Genomic DNA, 20,886 nt, shown 5'->3' with positions numbered 1-20,886 from the left:
TTGTTATTCAGCAGCTGTGATGCTCAGGAGTCAGTGTGAATATTTAGTGAGAGAAAGCCAGTGTCACAGCATGTATTATTTACATGCACTCATATACAGCCAGATAGCAGGACCCACCCCTATTGTGGCCTGCTTCATTTCTTGCTATGTGGCAAAACTGAATCATATTGATTTATGTGTATATTTTTTGGACTGGGTTGACATTGTGCCACGCTGGAAAGCCGCATACGTCTCAGTGGGCATCAGGATGATCATACTTCTTCCCTTTTCCTAGATTTCCTCCACAGCCTGATCTGTTCAATCTCCTATTTTAAAGCCAATTCCTCCTTATTATTCACCCTCCCTCCCTCCCCTCCTAACGCAATCATCTCCCTCTCCATCTCTCCAGCTGTTTGTCACAGCTAGTCGTCAACGGCGACCCAGTTAACTCCATTGTTCTGTGTCTGGACTGAGAAACACACACAGACATCATGTCATGTGTGTCACAACGCTGTGCTTCTGTGACGCTACTGCCCACTACCATATCTGTCCTCAATTTACGAAAGACCTAGCTAAGGCTGTCTCTCCTCTACACTAGCCTATTTCTTTTCATCATCTTCAAAGTTGAGGTACTGCCATGAAGTATTATCATAGTTGTCACTGGTTGTTTTAAGGTATAGGGATTAACTAGAAGCAATAGTTCAGTGGAGCCACATAATGCTAAAGCGTTTTTAAAAAATGTGAGGATTTTCTTCTGATTTAGATGTAGTAATATTTTCTAATCACATGTATGTTGGGAAGGTTTTCAATAACATCATATTAGGGGGAAAAAATAGATAAGAAACTACTTAGATATTAGTTTAAAATGTGACTTTTGTGTCAAAACCTTTCAAATGCCATTTTTCCAGGAAGAACAAGGATAGATATTAGTTTCATATCAACCACCATGCATTTTGTATTTTCACTTAATATTTGGTCTAAAGGGTTAGAGAGTTTTCTGAACCCATATAATCATGTAAATGAAACATTTTAAAATCATTGGCACTATGCATTAAGAACTGTCCCAGCTTTAATGCCTGGTGCAGACCATTGGTCTGTGTAATATGTAGAAATGTTTGAGCTTCCTCAAGATATACATTGCTGTCTGTGCACTTGATGTCAGACATTAGAATAAAATAGACTATAGATGGATAGTGAAATGTCTCCAGTTGTACATTAATACTGTACCAGTCCAGTGGATTCTTTAAAACCTTACTCGACCTCGGTGACAGAAATACATCTGGATTTATTGCCCACCACATGGGCATACTAAAACTGTTGTATTTAATATGCAATCCCCCCTACCCCCTACTTTGGAAGTTAATTGATGACGGTTCAGTGTGGTTGCAGCAGTGCCAGTCTTCTATTCTCTATGGAAAGCCAACCATCTAATCCTGGATGACATGGCCACAATACCTACTAGAGTTAATTTATGTTTTAAATGCATGGCATTTTTCTTTAGTGCTTAGTTGACAGTAGAGATTGACAAGAAACAGGGTAAGAAAGGGAGGGAGTAAGATATTGTGACAAACATCTTTGGCTCAAAACAGTAACGCTGTGGTTAAACAGTTTGATATATGTTGTTGGTGTATGTCACAGTTTAAGCTCATGGTCTAATTGTTTCCCAGTGACACAGTGCACTATTTTAGCTCTGCTGCTCAGTGTGATGTGTGCAGACCACTTGATCACTTAGATCACTCTACTGATGTTACTGAAACTGTGTTTGACCTCCATTGACTCCTACTCACTGGTGAAGCTCAGTCTCGGCTGATGAATTATCTTTCCTCGCTGTGAACGTTTCCATAGATACCTGGCGGCACCTCACTCCCACTGGCTTACGTAAGCTGGTGTTTCTGCCAGGCCCACACAAGTCCACACATATACAGAGACATCGGTACACACTTGCATTCCTCACCGTGACACTCCCTATCTGACTTTGCCTCCTGTGCTGTTGTGAAGGAGATTAGCGCTTGTTTTATGGTCGAGCTCATCTCCTGAATATTGCTAACAGAATAACTCCTACGCTTTGAATAACCAGATAAGCCTGGTTGAGCCTTGTGTTGATGTAACAAGACGTTTGGTTGAGAATTAATTAATCTGTCTTGTGTGTTTTGGTGTGTTTGATTTAGGATTTTATTTAAGAGCGTCCGATAATTGGTCGGGGAATGTTGTTTTACTGCTGTTAGGTTTGAAAGCTCTGAGGCTGTTTGTAGATGCATTAGTCTGCACATTAAAGACCCCAGAGATAGTGTTGCTTAACGCAGCTCTATATATATACAGAAAGGCTGAGGGGCATACTTTACTGTCTGTTTGCATGTGCACATATCTAGGGCTAATAATTGTGCATGTATTATTAAATGTGGGAGTGCATATCCCCCCTCCTTCCTACAAGGATTGACAGGTTTTTATTTGCTCTCTGAGTTTTTAAACTAGACCTTCAGTCTAGACAAAAAAAGAACAAAATTGAACCTCAAACTTGAATGTACTTAATCTCTGTTATCTCCTCTGAGCTGCCTTTTTCTCTCCCCAAGATGATTTTCCTTACAAAGGAACAGTAGAGTCTAAAAACAAACATAGTGTCAAATTGAGTCTCTGAAGGGCTCTTCAAGAATGACCTGAATCAGAAATGTGACTAGTTGCGTAAGCAGAATTATTATTTCAGTAATGGGCTCAAGGGGGCACCATTGTAGAGCCAGTGTGGAGGCTTGATGTTGACTGTGATCAGTTGTATCAGCAGCGGCAGCAATCATAGTTGTAGCAGTTGTACTATGACTACCAATCATGATAGTATTTCAATAATATATAGTCAATAGTATATATCAATAGTATATATGGCAATAATTTAAACTTCATACATTCCAGTTTATAAGATGACATATGCTAAGATTATGTTTTTTACCTGATACTGCTGCCCGAGCCTGGTTCCAGACCTCTGAATTGCCGTCCACAATCATCTCCATTTTGTTCAGAGATTCAAGAGAAGTCTAAATAAAATGTCAGTTCAGTGTAATAACCCGGCTGCTGCTGTCCCGGTACCTTCTTATGATGATCTCGAGTCAAGGATGGCCTCCATATTCTCAAATCATGTCAAGAGGGACGTTGCAAAATAGTAAAATAAATCAGTGCAAAGAGAAGTGAAAGCAAAGTAAAAGTCTAACTTTCTCTATGTGTGCTGCACCCTGAGCGAACCTGTCAATCAATTTAATGCCAGTACACTGGCGATTTACTTGTATGTATTTATATTATCGTAAACATCAATTATAATACATACTGAATGTTAAAAACACTGCTACTTACATGCCACCAATATGTCCCATTAAAAATAGTCTTCATGTATTTATCCGTGCTGGTGTTGACAAGTACTCAACATGTGTACTAAATCACATGGACTCAGAATAAATCTCAGGCTGCAACTGTCAGTAGAACAAGAATGTTTCTTATACAAAGCTGCATTGTTTGTTATGAACAGATTGATTCTTGCGGTCAGGCACCCCTGTCATTCATTTTACCATTCATCCCAGTAAACCCCTGATCTGGAGTCTTGCTGAAGTGCATAAGCCAAAAGTAAACTTGTTTATGCCCTCAGTTCTCCTGTTAGACCGGGTTTCTTCAGCATCCGAGACAATCTGGGCAACTGTGTTAACCTGATAGCATATTTGAGTGACAGGAGAAATAAAAGGTTTCTCGTTGTAGCAGAGGTCTCCGAGGGTGCAATTTAAAAGATAAGTGGAGGGATGGTCATCAGAGAAGAGGTGGATCGTGGGGTGAGGTTGCTTCCGAGTGTTAAAGGAAGACAAAAGAACAAGACACATAGTCGAAAAAGGTGTGTGGTGTCTGCTTCTAGCATCTTGTGCAGAGTAATGTATTCTCAAGGAAACGATTTTTGCAAAAGCACAATTTACTACGCACAATTTATGACCCAAATGTGAACCCTCAGGTAGCTCCACCACCCAAAAGGAATAACACAAAGTTGGTAACTTTTCAACAGGTCATTTAAAACACAAACTAATGCTGTATAACAAGTTAATCAATGGCACATTCCTTGTGGTCTCCTTTTGACTTAAACCATTTCTGCGTGGGAGAGGAAATAGTTTTATATTTCAGGCCGGTTGGCACCAATGAGTCTTTGTCACATCAACCTTTTCCTAGGTCCAGCTCCAAAGCCAGAAACCAGGAGACCATCAGATATGATAGAATAGTGACCGATGTGATGGGAGGAAAAGTTGGGGTTTGTGTAAAGTGCTGAGTAAAAAAGGAGCAGACAAAGAAAGACGTGCAAGACTGAATGGGCCCTGAGGCTGCAGAGAAATCATAGTTATTAAGATACTGTTGCTGTTTATCCAGATTTTCAGTCTGCGGTTTGTGTGTGTGTGTGTGTGTGTGTGTGCGTGTGCGTGTGTGTGCCTGTTTGGGTGCGATTGTTTCCCCCAGTCAACCAAAGCATGTCTGTACAGCTGGTAGAAGGGCGATGCTTAGCTCAAAATTCACATTCAGGCTGATTTATATCTGCTGACTAAACAAAAAAAAAAAGGGTAAGATAATAAAAGTATTTATTTTAGATGATTTATTAGACTTACTATGTTATTTTACAGATATGTAAAATATGTGATACGTATTTGAATTTTGTCATTAATGAACCTAGCGTATCTCAGATCAGTGTTTGCAACTGTCCACTCATACACCCATGTAAAAACAATCAAGAGACTACAATACAGAGTTAAAAGGAGCGCAAAGGGAAGTATACATGGGATTACCCTCGGTGTATGAAGAGTGAGATTTTCAGTATTTGACCCACTGAATATAAACACAACTGAATAATCAGGTCAAACAAACAAAAAGAGTGGCAAACCCCAGAAGCTTGTCAGAGAACCCAGGAGTCTATTATCATCCAGCAAGAGTGCAACGAGCACCAGTAAAAATATGTGTGTTACATTTTCCATCAGATTATTGTAGTTTATAATATTCAGTAGTAGAAAAAATGATTAAAATATGTGGTTTGAATATTTTGTCATTACCACGGTCTCGTGTCACAACCGTCGCCGCCACCCCAGCACTCTTCTTCTTGTTTGCCAACACATTCCTGACGATGATTGGGTAACCTGTGTGTTTTTTATTTTCATTGGTTGGTCAGAGTTGTCAGTTAATGAAAGGAGAAAAAAAGCAATCTCCTGTTTGTGTATGCGCGTGTGTGTAAAAGTGAGTGTGTCTGTCTTAATATTTGGCTGTTGTACTCCCCTAGGGGGTGACACGCCTCTCTAACTGACTTTGGCACAGTGCCTCCCTTAGCGTGTTTGCCACTCTTAACTATTTCCGTGCCAGATGGTTGCTGTAGCAACTGGTAAAAAAAATGGATGTTATCTGCCATCAATGTGAAACCATCAAGTTCTTATAAAAATGTAAAAGTTTTATGTGCATCAAGGATTTCCTGAGTGAAGGTGATTTTTCTTTTAAAGCCAGGAATAAAAATCATTTATTCACTTGTTTTAAGAAAAGTAGAGTAAGATTTTTAAGACGTGATGTTTTAAGGCTGTTGGCTGACATATTCGTCTGTGCTGCACACAGACTCACCGTCACGCTGTTCATTACAATTACTCCAACTTGTGTGGCGTTCCTTTTCAAAGAGGATCTGAAAGATTTGTTGTTTTCATGTCTGACACACATGAGCTCTCGGGTGAGGCACTTAATGGAGCTGATGTCATGACAATAATGGCATAAACAGCAGGAAGTCACCTCAGGGTAGGTGTCTCCTGAGAGACACTAACCAGCCTACCTACAGAGAAGGAGAGCGTTAGATACAGCAGGAACAAAAATGTGATTGACAATTGCTAATTCAGAATATTCACCTTGGATGAATTTATACTGGTTTAGTGCCTCTACTGCGTATAAAATGGCCTCTCTTTACTTCCCGGAGTAAACTTTATCTGGAAGATGTTACAACAGACTTTATTTTTTTCTGTTTTTGGTTTAGCAAAACAGGTTTTAAAAGGGAGAAAGTAGATATCTTCTTGAGGGTGAATATTTTCCAGCACTACAGGACCGCATGTAATTAGGGCCAGACCAAAACAGTTCACTGTACTTCCTGTAAGATTGTTTTTTGTAGATAAGCAGCAGCAGAGAAGCAATTTTGGTTTTGTGTCATCAAGAATAACTTCTTCAGTTTTACTTTGTGAGTGTTTTTGTGTGTGGTTTTTTTTTTCAAAACCAGCTCCTTTGTTAAACAGATGTGTATTTAAATATGTGAGGGCAGATTTCAAACTGCTCAAGTTTGTGTTTGAAATACATCTGCTAATCAGGACTTTCACAAAACACTGTCTGCCTTTCTGTGTGTTCAGGGTTCTTCCTGTTTGTGTTTGGCTTTGTTTCCCCCTTCTGTAAAGGGGTGTGTCCGCCCTGAGTAATCCTACACCATTAACACATTGAGCTTACTGTAACTGGCTAAACAGCCTCAACCAGTGAGGGCAGAGACTAACGCTTACTCACTTCCACATGCCATGTGTTGGCTGTTTGAATCAAGCAGATGCATGCAGATTCTATACTTCTTTACTAGCTCAGGTGTGTGGGCGAGACAAAAACTATTTCCTCGTTTCTCAAACAGTCGGTAGTGACAGGAGGGGAGGTGGTTGGGAAAACCCCCACAGAGAGAGAAAAAAGTAGAAAGAAGACGGTGAGAGGGAGAGGGGATAAGAGAACCACCCAAACTTCCCAAACCACCCAATCAAGGTGCGTTCTTGGAATTGGATCCCTCCCTTCTTCACCACCTGAGAGCAGAGACTCACAGCTGTGCCTCAGAGACTCAGAGCGGAGAGAGAGAGAGAGGGAGGGAGGGAGAGAAACAAAGATCAGGTGAGAAAAACATGGCATAAGGTGATGACAGCTGAACCTTCACAGAGAGTAAAAATTGCCTCTTGAAAACAAAAAGAAGACACAGAGATATTTTATTTTTTCTTAAGCAAGAGTAAGAAACTCTGGAGGGCAGAACCTGAACTCTCAGGAGAGCTGTGTATCTGAAGCAACAAGGCAATGAGCTCACCGGCTCTGGATTGAATGAGCTCGTCACGGAGACAAGAAATCCTCGTGAGAAGAAATCGGATACCAACGGACAAAAAAAGGACCTGAAGAAAACAAAAACAGGGATTTTTAAGAGCGCTTGAACAGTCTTTTAAATCTTTTTTCTTTTTTTCCCTTTTTTAAAAAAAAAATAGTTGCTTTTCTGGAACAATGTTTCTCTGTGTTATTTCCTGCTGAGTCTACTGTAGAACCATCATGTAGTGGCTCCTTGCGAATTCTGAGGAGGGCCAGGTTTTTGGCAATACACAACCAGGGGTGGGTCGAGCTCCTGCGGTCTGTGGAGACATGTCTCTAGAAGATGTAGGAAGCACCGCAAGTCTCGGGGCTGAAAGCAGCACTTCAGACCACTGCAACGGCCACTCTCTGAGCCAAGGTCAGGACCAGGATCTGGACAACCAGAGCCAAGGCCAAGATGGGATAGTTATGGAGCGTATTGCCTCCCTGTCGTTGGACATGTATGACCCCAGTGCCTTCATGGGGAGGTTCACCAAGATCCAGCCCAGGTACAGAAAGAGGACCACAATCTTCGAAGGTAGGTGCAGACAAGCTTGCAATCATTTGAGGGTTTGCTTTTAAGAGTGAACGCGACAAGAGGAGAAAACAATTAGCCTATGGGAGTCAGAGACGTACAACAATTTGATTTTAGCAATAATCCTGGTTTGTTTGAATGTGAATGACCTGAGGGGTTTTCTCGTGCTGGAAAAGGTGGACAGGCTGGTCAAACATCCAGCTGAAGTAATGGTCCCCAACCCCCCAACTGGAATTTGGGCTGTTTTTTTTTTTTTATCCAACCTGGGATTTGTAAAAGTTTTTAGATCTCTTACTACCTGTTACTACCCCCCCGTCTCTCCGTGTACGCCATAACAAAGTGCCTCTATGCTGTGAACTGAGGACTTGACTTGACAAGTGTCTTTGTTGTGGTTTCTGTAGACCCTGTGAAAAATGATACCTTCTCTGTTTTGAGAAAACAGCACGAAACTGCTCCACTAATCCTAATTGTAAAGGGGGGGGGGGCAAAACATGCCTATGTGGTTCTGGCCTCACATTTTTTAAACAGTGTTACACAGTATTTTGTTTTTCCCAAACCACTTTCTCATCTTACCTGGAAATTTCATGTCCAACCACCTTATGTGGGAGAATGACAAGACCTTAAGTAGTCAGTCAGAGTAGACAAGAGCCAGTTGCATACGGTTAAAATGAATGGTCATATTACTGCAGTTTACATTGAAATATCTTATGTATGTAAAAGGAATAACTGTAGGCTCCGACATTAGTAAACCTAGCATTAAACGAAGTACCATTGAATGGCATAAGAAGCTTGTGTTACAGAGTATTTTGAGACAGTATTACCTCAGTTTTAGTAGTATTTCTCCCCATGTTAAGTCCCCAAACTATGCACTCCTGAAATAACATTTTGCAGTTGAAAACCTATTTGTGCCTGAATATGTATTCTTTTAGTTGCAGCATGATCTGCTGATCTGTTTTCCGTCCTTGTCTAGCCTTAGAAATGACAATAGTATCCGCTGATCCGTCAGTGTACAAACTGATGCAGTGTTTCTGTTTATTCCTGGAAAGGCACAGCCAGGTAAAATCATAAGGAGGCCCCAAAGTACTTTTTTAACATATTTTAGCTTAGCTGATGCCTTTATCCAAATTGAACCAAAGTAACAGTAACGACAGAATAATCTTATATTCCTATGTCACCCAACATTACAATCGATAATGTTGAAAAAGAGTAAGGAAAGACTAAATGTGTCTTTAGATTGTCCGAGAGATGAGAAAGGAACTCATTTTGTATCTGACAACACATTTGTTTGTGGGATTTGGATGAACAGCGAAAGAAGAGAGAGAAGAGGGTGTACAGTGAAAGGGGAGGAATGGAGTGAGGTGATTCCTGTGAAACTAAATACCACCTGCACAAACATGTTTTTCAGGAGAAAATAACTTCTCAATAAATGAGCACATAGATCATAAAATTCAAATTGTTGACACAATAAATGCAGTAAATTGAATTTTATGGGGTTTCTGTGCTGTGATAATGTGTGTGACTTTGATGTTGGGGAGACAGGTATGCATGGTATGAAAACTACTGACACACACACACACACACACACACACACACACACACACACACACACACACACACACACACACACACATATACACATCCTTCACAAGAGTTATCTATTTGATCAGCCCAGCTGTGTCAAGGAGACACCGCTGTGTGAACTGTCACCCTCAAACAGTCCCTCTGTGGTTTTGTGTGTGTGTGTGTGTGTGAGTGTGAGTGTGTGTGTGTTTGGGAATACTCATCTGCTGTGTGGGGATGGACCAGTTAACACCCACAAGCACATGTCCTAACAGTTCAGTGTTGTTGTCTTGTTTAACAGATGGACTGCTGTTTATGTGGTTGCAACTCTTTAGATAATCGATTGATTATTAAAATAACCTTTTGGACACTAAACATTCCCTAGTTCCAGCATCTGCTGTGTGAAGATCTGCTGCTTAGCTTTGTCGGGTGTGATTGTAAACGGACTATCTTTTGGGTTTCGGGCTCTGCTTTCGCCAGTTGAACAGACAAACATCATCGGCCGGATGTTTCTCATCATCGCAGGTCCTTTCAGCTGTCAACGATAATTACTTGTGTGAGTTGATGTCGGGCCAAAACGAAGCTTGGCTGTTGTTTTTGTTTTCTCTCTGCAAGCTGATGTCTGTACTAGATTGTTTATGTGGTACAAGACACATTACTTTGATACGTCATTGTACCTCTGTGAGTGTGTTTTTGTAGTTCAAACAACTGCAACAGAGTGATACCTCCTCTCTCCAGCTGACCCCGTTATGTCAGTTTCAAGAGTCCCATTCTCCCAGCTGAAACTTGAATTCATATCATATTAATAATTCAACTTGATCTGCTTCATAAATTTGAATTAGGGTCTGCACTATTTGTATAAGTTGCTTATGTAAAATAGGATGAGCCGAATTCAGATGTGTCGCTTACATATGGAATCAATGTTTTGTCAAAATAATAATAGGATCAGACCTAGTATCAGCAGATAATCATTTTTAAGGACTGGTATCAGGGTCGAGGCAAAGAGAAAAACTTGGATCGGGACACCAGCTAGTGTTCAGTGCATATCCAGAAAGGCTGGGTGTGTGTGTGTGTGTGTGTGTGTGTGTGTGTGTGTGTGTGTGTGTGTGTGTGTGGAAGAGTCACATTCCAACAGCTGGCATGCCCAGGCCCCTGCTCAGAATGTGAAGAATCCTAGGACCTCTATCAGGATGTGTGTGTGTGTGTCTTTATGTCTTTGATTTTTATTTGTAAGCTGAATAAATGTGTCACTCTGTGGCAAAAAAGTCCCTATTCCCTTTGTAGCTCATGAGTTTGAATAGATGAGAAGATAAGTTGCACCAACAAACACTTTTTATATTCTACTTCTCTCCACTTCCCTATTTAATCCTGCAAAAAAATAAATTGCTGTTACTCTTCCTCGTCTGCAGCTTCCCAGCTCACACAAAAAATTGACCTATGTCATCATGTTTAGTTTGCCCATGCATAACAACTAAAACCTCCAATAGTCCCAAAGCTGGCAGACGTAGCTTTTTAACCCAATGGCAAATGTGAGAAATAGGCTCAACAAACGGTAAACCTCTGACGTGTTCATACTTTCTCTTCAGTAAGAAGAGATGAGGGTTTCAGTGGTTTGAGGTAACAAAGAACGGACTGCCTCGCTCAAATAGTATTTAGTAACCATCTTTGAGTGCAGCTGCTTGCAGGGGAACATTCTGAAAGTCAGATTTGGTTTACTTTTCTGTCATTGTCAACTTGGCTGTATTATCTTAATTGAGTAAACAGGTTAACGGCGAGGCATACGTTTGTTATTTGGTGATACTGATTGGCCCCGGACTGTAATGGAGTAAGCAGAAGTTTCAGACAGGAATAGGTCTGCAGTGGTTCTCTGCTATATTTCTCCTCCTTTGAGATTAGACTTTAATTGTCTGTTAATGTGAACCAGGCCATCCTGTGCTCGCTAGCTCTCCTGTGAGCCAACGCTTTGCATGATACTTTATCTTATGTACTTTCTACTCCTCTCCTCACTCTCGTTTGCTCTCCTCCCCCTGCCTCTGTTCTCCCTCCCTCATCCGCTCACATGTCCTGTGGCACTTCCGCAGTTCATCCAGGGAATTAAATGATGACCCTAATTATCCACTTGTACTTCCACTCATAGTCACCCAACCATATCCCCATTGCCATGATAGCCGTCATACATTTCTGCTATGGCAGACAATTGTTAGGACAGCCGAGTGAATATGTGACTGTTCAAGGTGAAGGGAGATCATTTATTTCTGCTCACCATTGTCTAATGTGAGAAACAATGCTTAAGCTCTTTAAATGATTTGTCAAGAATGTAACCACAGCAGTAGAGTGGGAGGTTAAAATTAGCTGCAAGCAAAGTGCTGGTAAACGTTGGTGTTGTCCCGGATAGTTACTTAGGAGGCTATTAACAAATTAAAAGTGGGTGTGGTGGTAAACCAGTTAAAATGGTAAGTTATGGGATGTTTATCGAGCAAGCCCATGCTACATGTTTTACTCACTAAATCTCTCAAGCCCAGATCAGATATATAGCCTAACAGCAGATGTTTCGTTTCAATTAGATTTCTTAGGCTAAAACTATATTTGCGAGATCAGCCAGTGTCATGAATCATTTCACCTGAAGTGAACACAAAACATTAATGTAGACAATCAGTTGATTTAGCTGAGCTGCTTGCCAAACTTTTACACTGTAAAGAAATGACTGCAAATAACACAGACAAGGTAATTTACTGTGCAAGCAGCACCACCCTACATTGTGTCACTGCTGACATTTCATCACCTGACTAATCCTCACCTACCTCTTTTGATTGTGTAAAGCAAATGTACTTGTTAGAGCTACAATTATAAATCTGATTTGTTTTAGATTCCCAAATATTGACATTGGTCTGTCTTGATTTGTGAAGGACAAACGGCAGCAAATCCATGTTTAAGTTCTGTGAGAGTCACAAACCGCAGTGACTTAAATTTGTACGTTTTTCATTCCCTTACACATGCAAAGGGCTTTTCTTTGTGTTGGACAGTTCTAATAAAAAACTAATAGTTCTAATAAAAAACATCCAGTATCACAGTGTAAATAGTAAAACACAATGAACTGCAACAGACATGCTTCCATTGGGAATTCATAACTTCCACCTGGGGACCGTCTGTTTCACCAATTAGCTTCGTTTTATGTTTGGGTAAGTGGTGGGGGAAGGGTTTTGGGAGGTTTAATGTGGCTGGGAATACATAAGTAGTGGTCATGTAAACACATGTCCCCTCCATCCCCGGTGGAAATCACCCCTTCAACTACAAAAATATCTTATTGTGCACAATATAGTGAATAAGGAATGATTTTGGACACAGAAATCACAGAAAAAAACGTAAGAAAATGAGACCGCTTCAGTTAGACGAAAAATGATGGACTCTTATTTTTGTACTAAAGACAATTTATTTTGCATTGCATTGTGGGACAATAACCCCACTAAAGAATCAACTAAAAGTAGTACTGTTTGCATGATGCACGCACGTCATACTCAGAATATACTGTATGTGCAGTGTGGAGTCAGACTCATCTGGGGCAGTGACGCTATTGTTATTATCACTGACTATTCGTTGGTAATGACTGCCAATCACTGCTTCTCTTGGCTCTCATTGGTCAACAGTAATTGCTAATCAGAACAGCACAACAGTGATCAGGAAACCTTGGATTTCTGTCCTTTTGTTTCTCTCATCTTAATTACTCCAGTATCCCTCATCTCACTGTCTCCTCATTGTCCCTCACTGCTTTCCACATTCCCCCCTGTTCAGTAGCATCTACTGTATGTTATTCCCTCCCTCCCTCCCTCCTTCCCTCCCTCTCTCTCTCCATCTTTCCTCTAAGAGGATTGGCTGCTGGCGTCTACCAACATCTGGGTATCACTGTCCTGAGAGAGCAAAACAGAGAGGGGATGGGGAGTGTTAGCCAGCAAGATAGCAACACAGCGCAGGCGAGGCTGATTGCCGTTCTCTTTTTCTTTCTCTTTGACACACACACACACACACACACACACACACACACACACACACACACACACACACACACACACACACACACACACACACACACACACACACACACACACACACTCTGTTTTATGCACACGCGCACAGAGGCACACACACTCAGCAGCAGACAGCCGCAACATCCGCATCGCTGGCTGCCCACCCGCATCCCTCTCTCCCAGTCTTTCTCTCTCGGAAGCGCACTCCTCTTTCTCTCACTTGCTCTGACCGCAACGCCTCATCCTGCCGTCCTGTCCTCCCTCTGCTGTCTGTCACCGTGGCGACATAGCCTCTGCAGCCATGGCGACCAGCCAGCAGGATTCAGGCTTCTTTGACATCAGCATCAAGTCTCTGCTCAAGTCCTTAGGAGGGAGTGAGTACAGCTTCCACATCACAGTTGTTGATGCCGGTTTGCAAAACAAATGCGTGATGCGGTCTGCCCTCGTATCAGACGACTAGTAGTCCGTAGATCCTGCAGTGTACACACTACGCGTATTTTGTTTTGTTAATCTGCGTTAGAAGTGGATGAGACTGAAAAACAGGCAGCATGCAGCGTGATCCACACTGTCAATATCTGGCGATGTTACGTAATGGAATAATGGAAGACAAGGGGTTGAGCGAGAGGAAACTGCTCCAGGGTTTAGTTGAGTGTGAATCTGGCTCCTCAGCAGTTTTTTCTCTATAAATTATACAGCATATTACTCAGCAAAAGAAGAAGTCAGTCTCTGACTTTCTTATAATCTTCGCGCCCGGCACTAAAAGTCAAATACGCAGTTCATGTTTACATTGTTTTATCATTCTGTCAACCTTCCTACATGTGCTTTTGACAGTCAGAAATAGTCGTCATCTTAATCAGTTCTCCAGTCAGTGAGACAGTGTTTACCAAACAGAGAGTAGAGCTACTGTATGTCACGCTGAGGCGGTCGGGGATGAATGCCCAGCAACATCATCCCTGACTGTCGCCAACTGGACATGCTGTACTTTCCCCACTTTCAGCTGTAGGCTCATGAACCTGCGTCATTACAGTCACTAAAAAACACAGCTGTCTTACCACTGGGTCTCTAATATAGTCATGACCACGCAGCCTGTAGTTTACCTTTGGAATGTTTTGTCAACCAGCAGGTTTCCTGTCATTGTGATTTGTATACATCGACTTGGATACTGCTTTTGTTAGCTTACATTTGTGCATGTATGCATATGTTTGGGGACCTTACCGTGAGAAGTTTAAAGGTTACAGACATCTTTCAATGTGCTCTGTTTGCTTAATGGTATTTGTGTGTTACGTGTCCCTCTTCATCAGACGCCATACAAATGTTTTGGTGTGTGTATGTGGTGAGCAGGGCAGCCGTGTGCAGCTCATATATTAGGGGTGTGCTGAAGGTTACTGTCAGCAGGGGTTATGCTGGTGTAAGGATTACAGAGGAATTGCTGGGGATGTGTTGACGCCCCCCCTCCCCAGCCATTTATGTGACGTATTAAAAAATGGAATCGCAGGAACCACAATGAGATGGTGTATGTGGTTCCTCATTTAAGGTGCATCTTCTTTCGCCTATAGGACCTATTATTCAGTTGCCTAGGTTTGTCTGCCCCAAGGTCACGATGATGAGGGAAGTCAGAAGGCTTGAAAGGCAAAAAACAGGCCCTTTAAGTCCAAGTCAGGGTTGTGTTTCAAGCACGAGTGTTATCAAGTGAAATCGCTAGATAAATAGCTGACCTCATCAAGTTGAACTTGTTCCATCTCGTGCCAGCCGTACTGAAATAATCTTGTCTATGCCTGTATCAACTATGTTACACACACACACACACACACACACACACACACACACACACACACACACACACACACACACACACACACACACACACACACACACACACACACACACACACACTTGAGACAAGCTAACTGGTTCAAGAACAGCCCTTAATCCAAATGGAAAACAAAAGGATCACCCCCCCTTATTTTCAAAATGGAAACCTGGTTTTGTAACTGTTAAGTTATTCTTCTTCTATGATGCTCTTAAGGGTTTGTTTACATATATAATATTACTTTTATTTTTAGCTGTATGTTTTATGCTTACATTGCATATTTGAATATACTTGTGATTCAAGCGTCTACGTTTATCTTTGTTGTGTTTAAAGCTGCCATAACTAGCCGACTAAAGGACCTACAGTAACACAATGGAAATGCTAGAATACATTAACCAAATACAGTGAGTATTTTTCTGACAACATACAGGTTAGGTCTTGTCAGCGTTTGTGGTAATTGGCTGTGCTTTTTAAAATGACTCATTGCACTGCGAACAAACTGTTCAGGCTGTACAAGATTGATTTGTCTTTTTTACAAGCCAAGAAAACTTGTTACGATGCTTACCAACCCAAGTGAAAATCATGGGGTCTGGATTTCAACCTCTGTATGATGAGTCAGGTGGTGTACATCTGTTAACACATGTTAGTCATGATTCATCACTTCTGTATACTTGTTTGTCGGTATGATGTGATGGATGAAGGTTAACCTCAATCTAGATAACAATACTATAACAAGTATTTACGCTATCAATTAATCTCCAGATTATTTTTGATTTTGTTAATGCTTTTTGACTGGAAAACGTCAGAAAATAGTGACAAATGACAGTTACAACTTTCCAAAGACCAAGTTGATAGTCCAAACAGTCCAAGACCCCAAATTATTTATTTTACATTTGTTTAAATTGTGTATTGGAAATAAACCAGCGATATGATACATGTGATAATACAGGGGTTACAGTTCAATAGCTTGCAATACTGTGAACAAGGCGAAATATTGCAAAAAAAAAAGGGAAATTGTCATCTATAAAGAACAAAAAGCCATATGCATAGAACTTTATTTAAATTCAAAATACAAGTTTGTATTACTAATTATGAAAACATGATAGTGTTTTTTTTTACTCCACACAGCATCATAATACAATATTTAGATATTTAAGTATAACCATATATTCCTACATCCCTACTGAGTGTATGACAAAGAAAATAATCAAACCCTTTGATTGAGAGCTGGAACAAGGGAAAATTAGTTTTTTTATCCGAATTGTTGCTGATACATTTTCTGTACGTTGATTAATGGACTAATCGTTGCAGATCTCCTACATCCTCTCTATCTCCGCTGTCTAACTGCTTCTTTCTCATCTGTCTATTTGGCATCTTGGCCTATTAAATAAACCTTTTAGGATGTACAATGTAATTATAAAAAGGTAGAATCGTATTGACTAGACGTGGCAGGTTTCTGCTGATTAATCTCTTAAAATGCTGAGTCACACAAATGTCTACGAGGGTCCGGGGAAGTGCGCCGGTGTGCTATATCGACAGCTCAATCGGACACGTTAAGTCTTCCTACTCTCATTTCCTCTCCTCAAGTCTCGCACAGACACACGCACAGACACACGCGTCTTAAATTCATGTCACATAGACGCCTTACCGGATTATCTCTATTAGAGTCAACCTTGTATTCACTGAATTAGATCGGCGCCATTTGCTTTCTAGTTTAATTACATTACATAGTTTTCCTGATTTGTCACTGTCTGCCTCAGAAAGTGTGAGTGTAAGTGTGTGTGTGTGTGTGTGTGTGTGTGTGTGTGTGTGTGTGTGTGTGTGTGTGTGTGTGTGTGTGTGTGTGTGTGTGTGTGTGTGTGTGTGTGTGTGTGTGTGTGTGTGTGTGTGTGTGTGTACACACTAGTATATGAGCAGGGGTCAGTGGGAGTGGTGGGTATGTAAGAGAGTGACCTCCAGTGGTCTAAATATAGCGCCTCCCTCCTCCCCTCGCCTCTCTCTCGGGGCAGTGTTGAAATTCCAACCCAACTCCTCTGGTCAGATCTCCACAAGGAGCAGACTTTACTTAACTGCTACTGACAACTAAAGGACGGCCACAAAACCACTCGCAAAGAAGAAGCACTTCATTTCAACACAACTTTCCAATGCAAGGATTCCAAGGTCCCGGGAGCTGTCGTACGGCGAAGTGATGGCGGGCCGGAGTCGCAGCAGAAGCGAAAGTTGAAACGGATAGATAGTCCTCAGGCTCATGGAGTTCTCAAGCATGGGGCCCGCCGCAGCGTCTGATCTACCCAAGCCTCTGCTGAAGCAGCGCGGTGGAATATTTCTCAATCCGTGTTGGTAGTGTTAATCCGTTGGAGTTCACTCATGACGGAGTTGGTCGTCTCTTCTGCTATTTTGAGAAGACACTTTGGCGTCATCTCTTCTTCCTTGATTGCAACACTTGCAGCTTTGAGGCGTCAAGTCTTCTTCACTTGGGAAATTTCAACCTGCCGATGGGTCTCCCGGTCCGTGGATACGGCATATCTTCCTGTTTCATTTGGATTGAATGTGGAATACAGCTGTCATGAGCGTTTTCTTTGTCGCCCCGAGTGCACGTCTCTCACTTTACCTGCCTATCATTTTCTAAAAGGATGGAGCTTCACACGTTAAGCTTTGGTTGAACCTGCCTAGAGCCAAAGCCAGACATTATTCTGATGTCTGCATTTACTGGCATGGTGGAATAGTTGGATATTAAAGACGACCCTCTCCTGTGCCGCTAATCACTCCGCAAGGAATTTATTTTACTTGTCTATCATGGGAGCTGTATTTTACACCTTGTAGACGCCGCTATCCCTCCTCAACTTCCTACCCTCCTCCATCCCTCCTCCATCCCAGTTCCAGCACATTTTACCCACGTCCACCCACTGTCTGCATCATGGAAGTGCCAACTAGATGGAGTAGGGCTAGTGTCATCAGCTTCATCAAGGGCCTTGGTAAGCGTGCGTGGGGGGAATCCAAAGGCAAACGCATGTTTGCCTCATTTGAGTGCTCAGCTTTCACACATACAGGTCACCGTCTCTGAGGCCTGGGGGGCCTGTTCTGTCTGGAAATGAGTGTTTACATATCACCTCTACAGTGAGGTTAGGTCACATGGTCATGAAAGGTCAGTTTGACCTGACACGGACACTGTTAACTCACAAACTCTAGCCAGCTCTGGGAAACGCGTTGTTTCACGTTATGGAGAGAAATGTTTTATGCACCCTGTTCTTCTCAGCATGTTCAGGGAATCAAACCTGCACTCTAGTCATACAAGTAACCTTCTTGTTCACTTCTGTCGCAGGCGGTTTTATATTTTAGTAAACTGTATTGGTTGAGGTACGATTATTCATAATCCATAGTTGATCACAATTTCCACAATGTCTTGCTTACGCTCTTATACTGTATAGTCACCAACGCCATTTCCTATTTTAAGGGCATGTCAATATTCCTAGAGACGCATGACAGGAAATGCCCTCTCTATATATCTCTCTCTGTCCTTCAGTCGTCTGTCTCTCACTCTCACCCTATTGGACTATAGCCACTCCCTATCTATCTTTCCCTTCTGTTTTAACATTACCGCTTGCAAGAATTGATAGTGCCCAGTCTCCCTAATGATGTAATCAGAAGGGAGGAATGAAAACATGGACTGCCTAGCAAGTCTGTGTGTGTGTGTGTGTGTGTGTGTGTGTGTGTGTGTGTGTGTGTGTGTGTGTGTGTGTGTGTGTGTGTGTGTGTCTGTGTGTCTGTGTGTGTGTGTGTGTGTCTGTGTGTCTGTGTGTGTGTGTGTGTGTGTGTCAGTTCGGTCTGTGTGCCTGGAAAGTGTTGCCTGTCAAACTCAACACAAATAAGTCATGACTGAGGAGTTTTATCTTCACAGAAAGACATGATAAATAGATTTTCTGATGTGGACAAATTCTGTTTGTTCATCAAACTATGAGGTTTATTAAGACAAGAGGCTGGAGAACGAGCATCAGGGTCAGTGTCTCAGCTGCATAGTGAAGGAAGGTTCTCTGGTGAAGAAAACAGTAGTTTGGCAGTTTGTATACTGGAGCTTCAGAAGTTGCTGTGACACATAGCTCATGGAGGCAATTATGGTTCTTTAAAACCCTTTACCTAAAAAATTGTAGCCCTGCTCAGAGTCATAACAGACAGATACACATGTTCTTAGATTGAGTGTGACACCCACTTTCTGAGGATATCATCTCCAGTGTCCGTTTTGAAAAAAACCATTTATAAATCCGCTTAGTAATCATTCAAAAAAAGATGCTCCCCTCGTGGATGCAGAACCTGAGATTCATCCCGTTTTTAGTTTTCTCAGTATGAAAGCACTCCAATGAAAGTTGCCTGTACATCCATGGGTACATAGCAAACAGGAACTGCCATTACATAATTTGGCATATTTAATGGTGCCAGTTTGCCAAAATGTAAACAAATAAAGGCTAAAATGATGGCTTAAATATTTGACTTTTATTGCATCCCAACAAACCTCGGAATTATGGGAACTCTGGTTCCAAAATCTATGCCCCAAATAGAAGTAAGACAAACAGTAATAACAGTGTCTGCCTTGTGTGTCAGACTTTGAAAACCCCTGTCTTGGACTAACTGACCTGTCCTGACTCTCCCTAGCCTCTCCAGTGGGACTGAAGCCACCCCTCCCGCCAGTCAGTGGAACCTTGGGAGAGAGGAAGGGTCCTGTCGTCATGGCGCCCGTCAACGTGGACCCTGAGAGTAAGCCGGGCGAGTTCGTCCTAAAAAGCTTGTTTGCCAACTTCACCTTGCTCTCCGAACGCAAGATTCGCATCATCATGGCCGAACCGCTGGTGAGTGACTTTGCATCTGTATCTCAGGAAGAAGGAAAAGGAAGGTTTCTGCTCCATCTTTATGGAACACACACATTTTAGTCTCATTATGCCCCCAATTTATTTTAAAATGAACATTTATAGATTGTGGTGGGATTTGATAAAAACAGAGTTATGGTATGGCATGTGGTTGTCTCGGATTCACATAGAAGCCTGCATAAGTAACCAAATATGTATGACGTACTGTAACCCAACCTCTTAGTCTCTCATTTTACCTTTTTGTCACAACGACTGAAGTGTACCAGAAACTTCTTCTTTGGGTTCAATTAGGGTTTATTTTGTATTATTATAGTTTGAAAATCAAATAAAAATGTCTGAGCACAATCTCGTATAGTGGTGTGAAGAGGTTTGTCCCTCTATCTCAGGGTTTGTTTATGTTTATGGCACTTAATGCTGAACACCTGATATGTTTCATATAGGGAACATAACAAGGTTAGTGCCTCAGCTTCTAGTTTGATACTAAGTAGTGAAATATGGCCTGGGCTTGTTTTAGTCACTTAGCCGATAATCACATTCACGTTTACATTTAGCTGAAACGACGTTTTTAAACTAATTTGAAATTATTCATAATTTATCTTTTTTTTTTTTTTTTAAATATTAGTTTTTGCATTTCATAAAATGTTTTCTTTAAAACCCAGAATATGATATGGCACTAAATGTGCTATGTACAATACTCAATTACTTAAATCAGCGATAGCTTCAGCCCTAGTTCTGATTACAAAGTTTCATGATAAAATGTCTACCTGTTCTCGTCTTCTCCCACATTGATGTTTGTCCTTCGGTCTGTTCTTATCTCACAGGAGAAGCCACTTAACAAATCTCTGCAGAGAGGAGAGGACCCACAGTTTGACCAGGTGTGTTTAGATGACATGGACACATTCTACCTGTCCTCACCCTTTTTTCCCTCTGTCATCCACATTTAGCCGCAGCACTGTTTTATTTTGAGAGTGGGATTAACCTCTCACTCTCTCCTCTCACCCTCTCCTCTCTCTCTCTCTC

General features: G+C 41.6%; 1 protein-coding gene across 3 annotated transcripts in view; it reads left to right on the top strand.

The window, feature by feature from the left end:
• The window catches only part of fryb (furry homolog b (Drosophila)), a 58,036-nt gene that overhangs the window by 748 nt on the left and 36,402 nt on the right, over window positions 1-20,886 (top strand). Inside the window, exons 1-3 of one of the 3 annotated variants that reach the window (XM_054625183.1) lie at window positions 7,372-7,618; window positions 19,655-19,848; window positions 20,688-20,741. In XM_054625183.1, coding sequence (XP_054481158.1) covers window positions 7,372-7,618; window positions 19,655-19,848; window positions 20,688-20,741 — 495 coding nt within the window. Of the gene's footprint in view, window positions 1-7,371; window positions 7,619-19,654; window positions 19,849-20,687; window positions 20,742-20,886 lie in introns of those variants that run through there. The other 2 variants (XM_054625185.1, XM_054625184.1) reach the window with 2 other exon arrangements.

The sequence above is a fragment of the Anoplopoma fimbria genome, chromosome 24 (genome assembly GCF_027596085.1).
Source record: "Anoplopoma fimbria isolate UVic2021 breed Golden Eagle Sablefish chromosome 24, Afim_UVic_2022, whole genome shotgun sequence".
Lineage (NCBI taxonomy): Eukaryota > Metazoa > Chordata > Actinopteri > Perciformes > Anoplopomatidae > Anoplopoma > Anoplopoma fimbria.
Note: the sequence above shows the minus strand (reverse complement) of the source record. Positions and strands in the feature narration are given on the sequence as shown.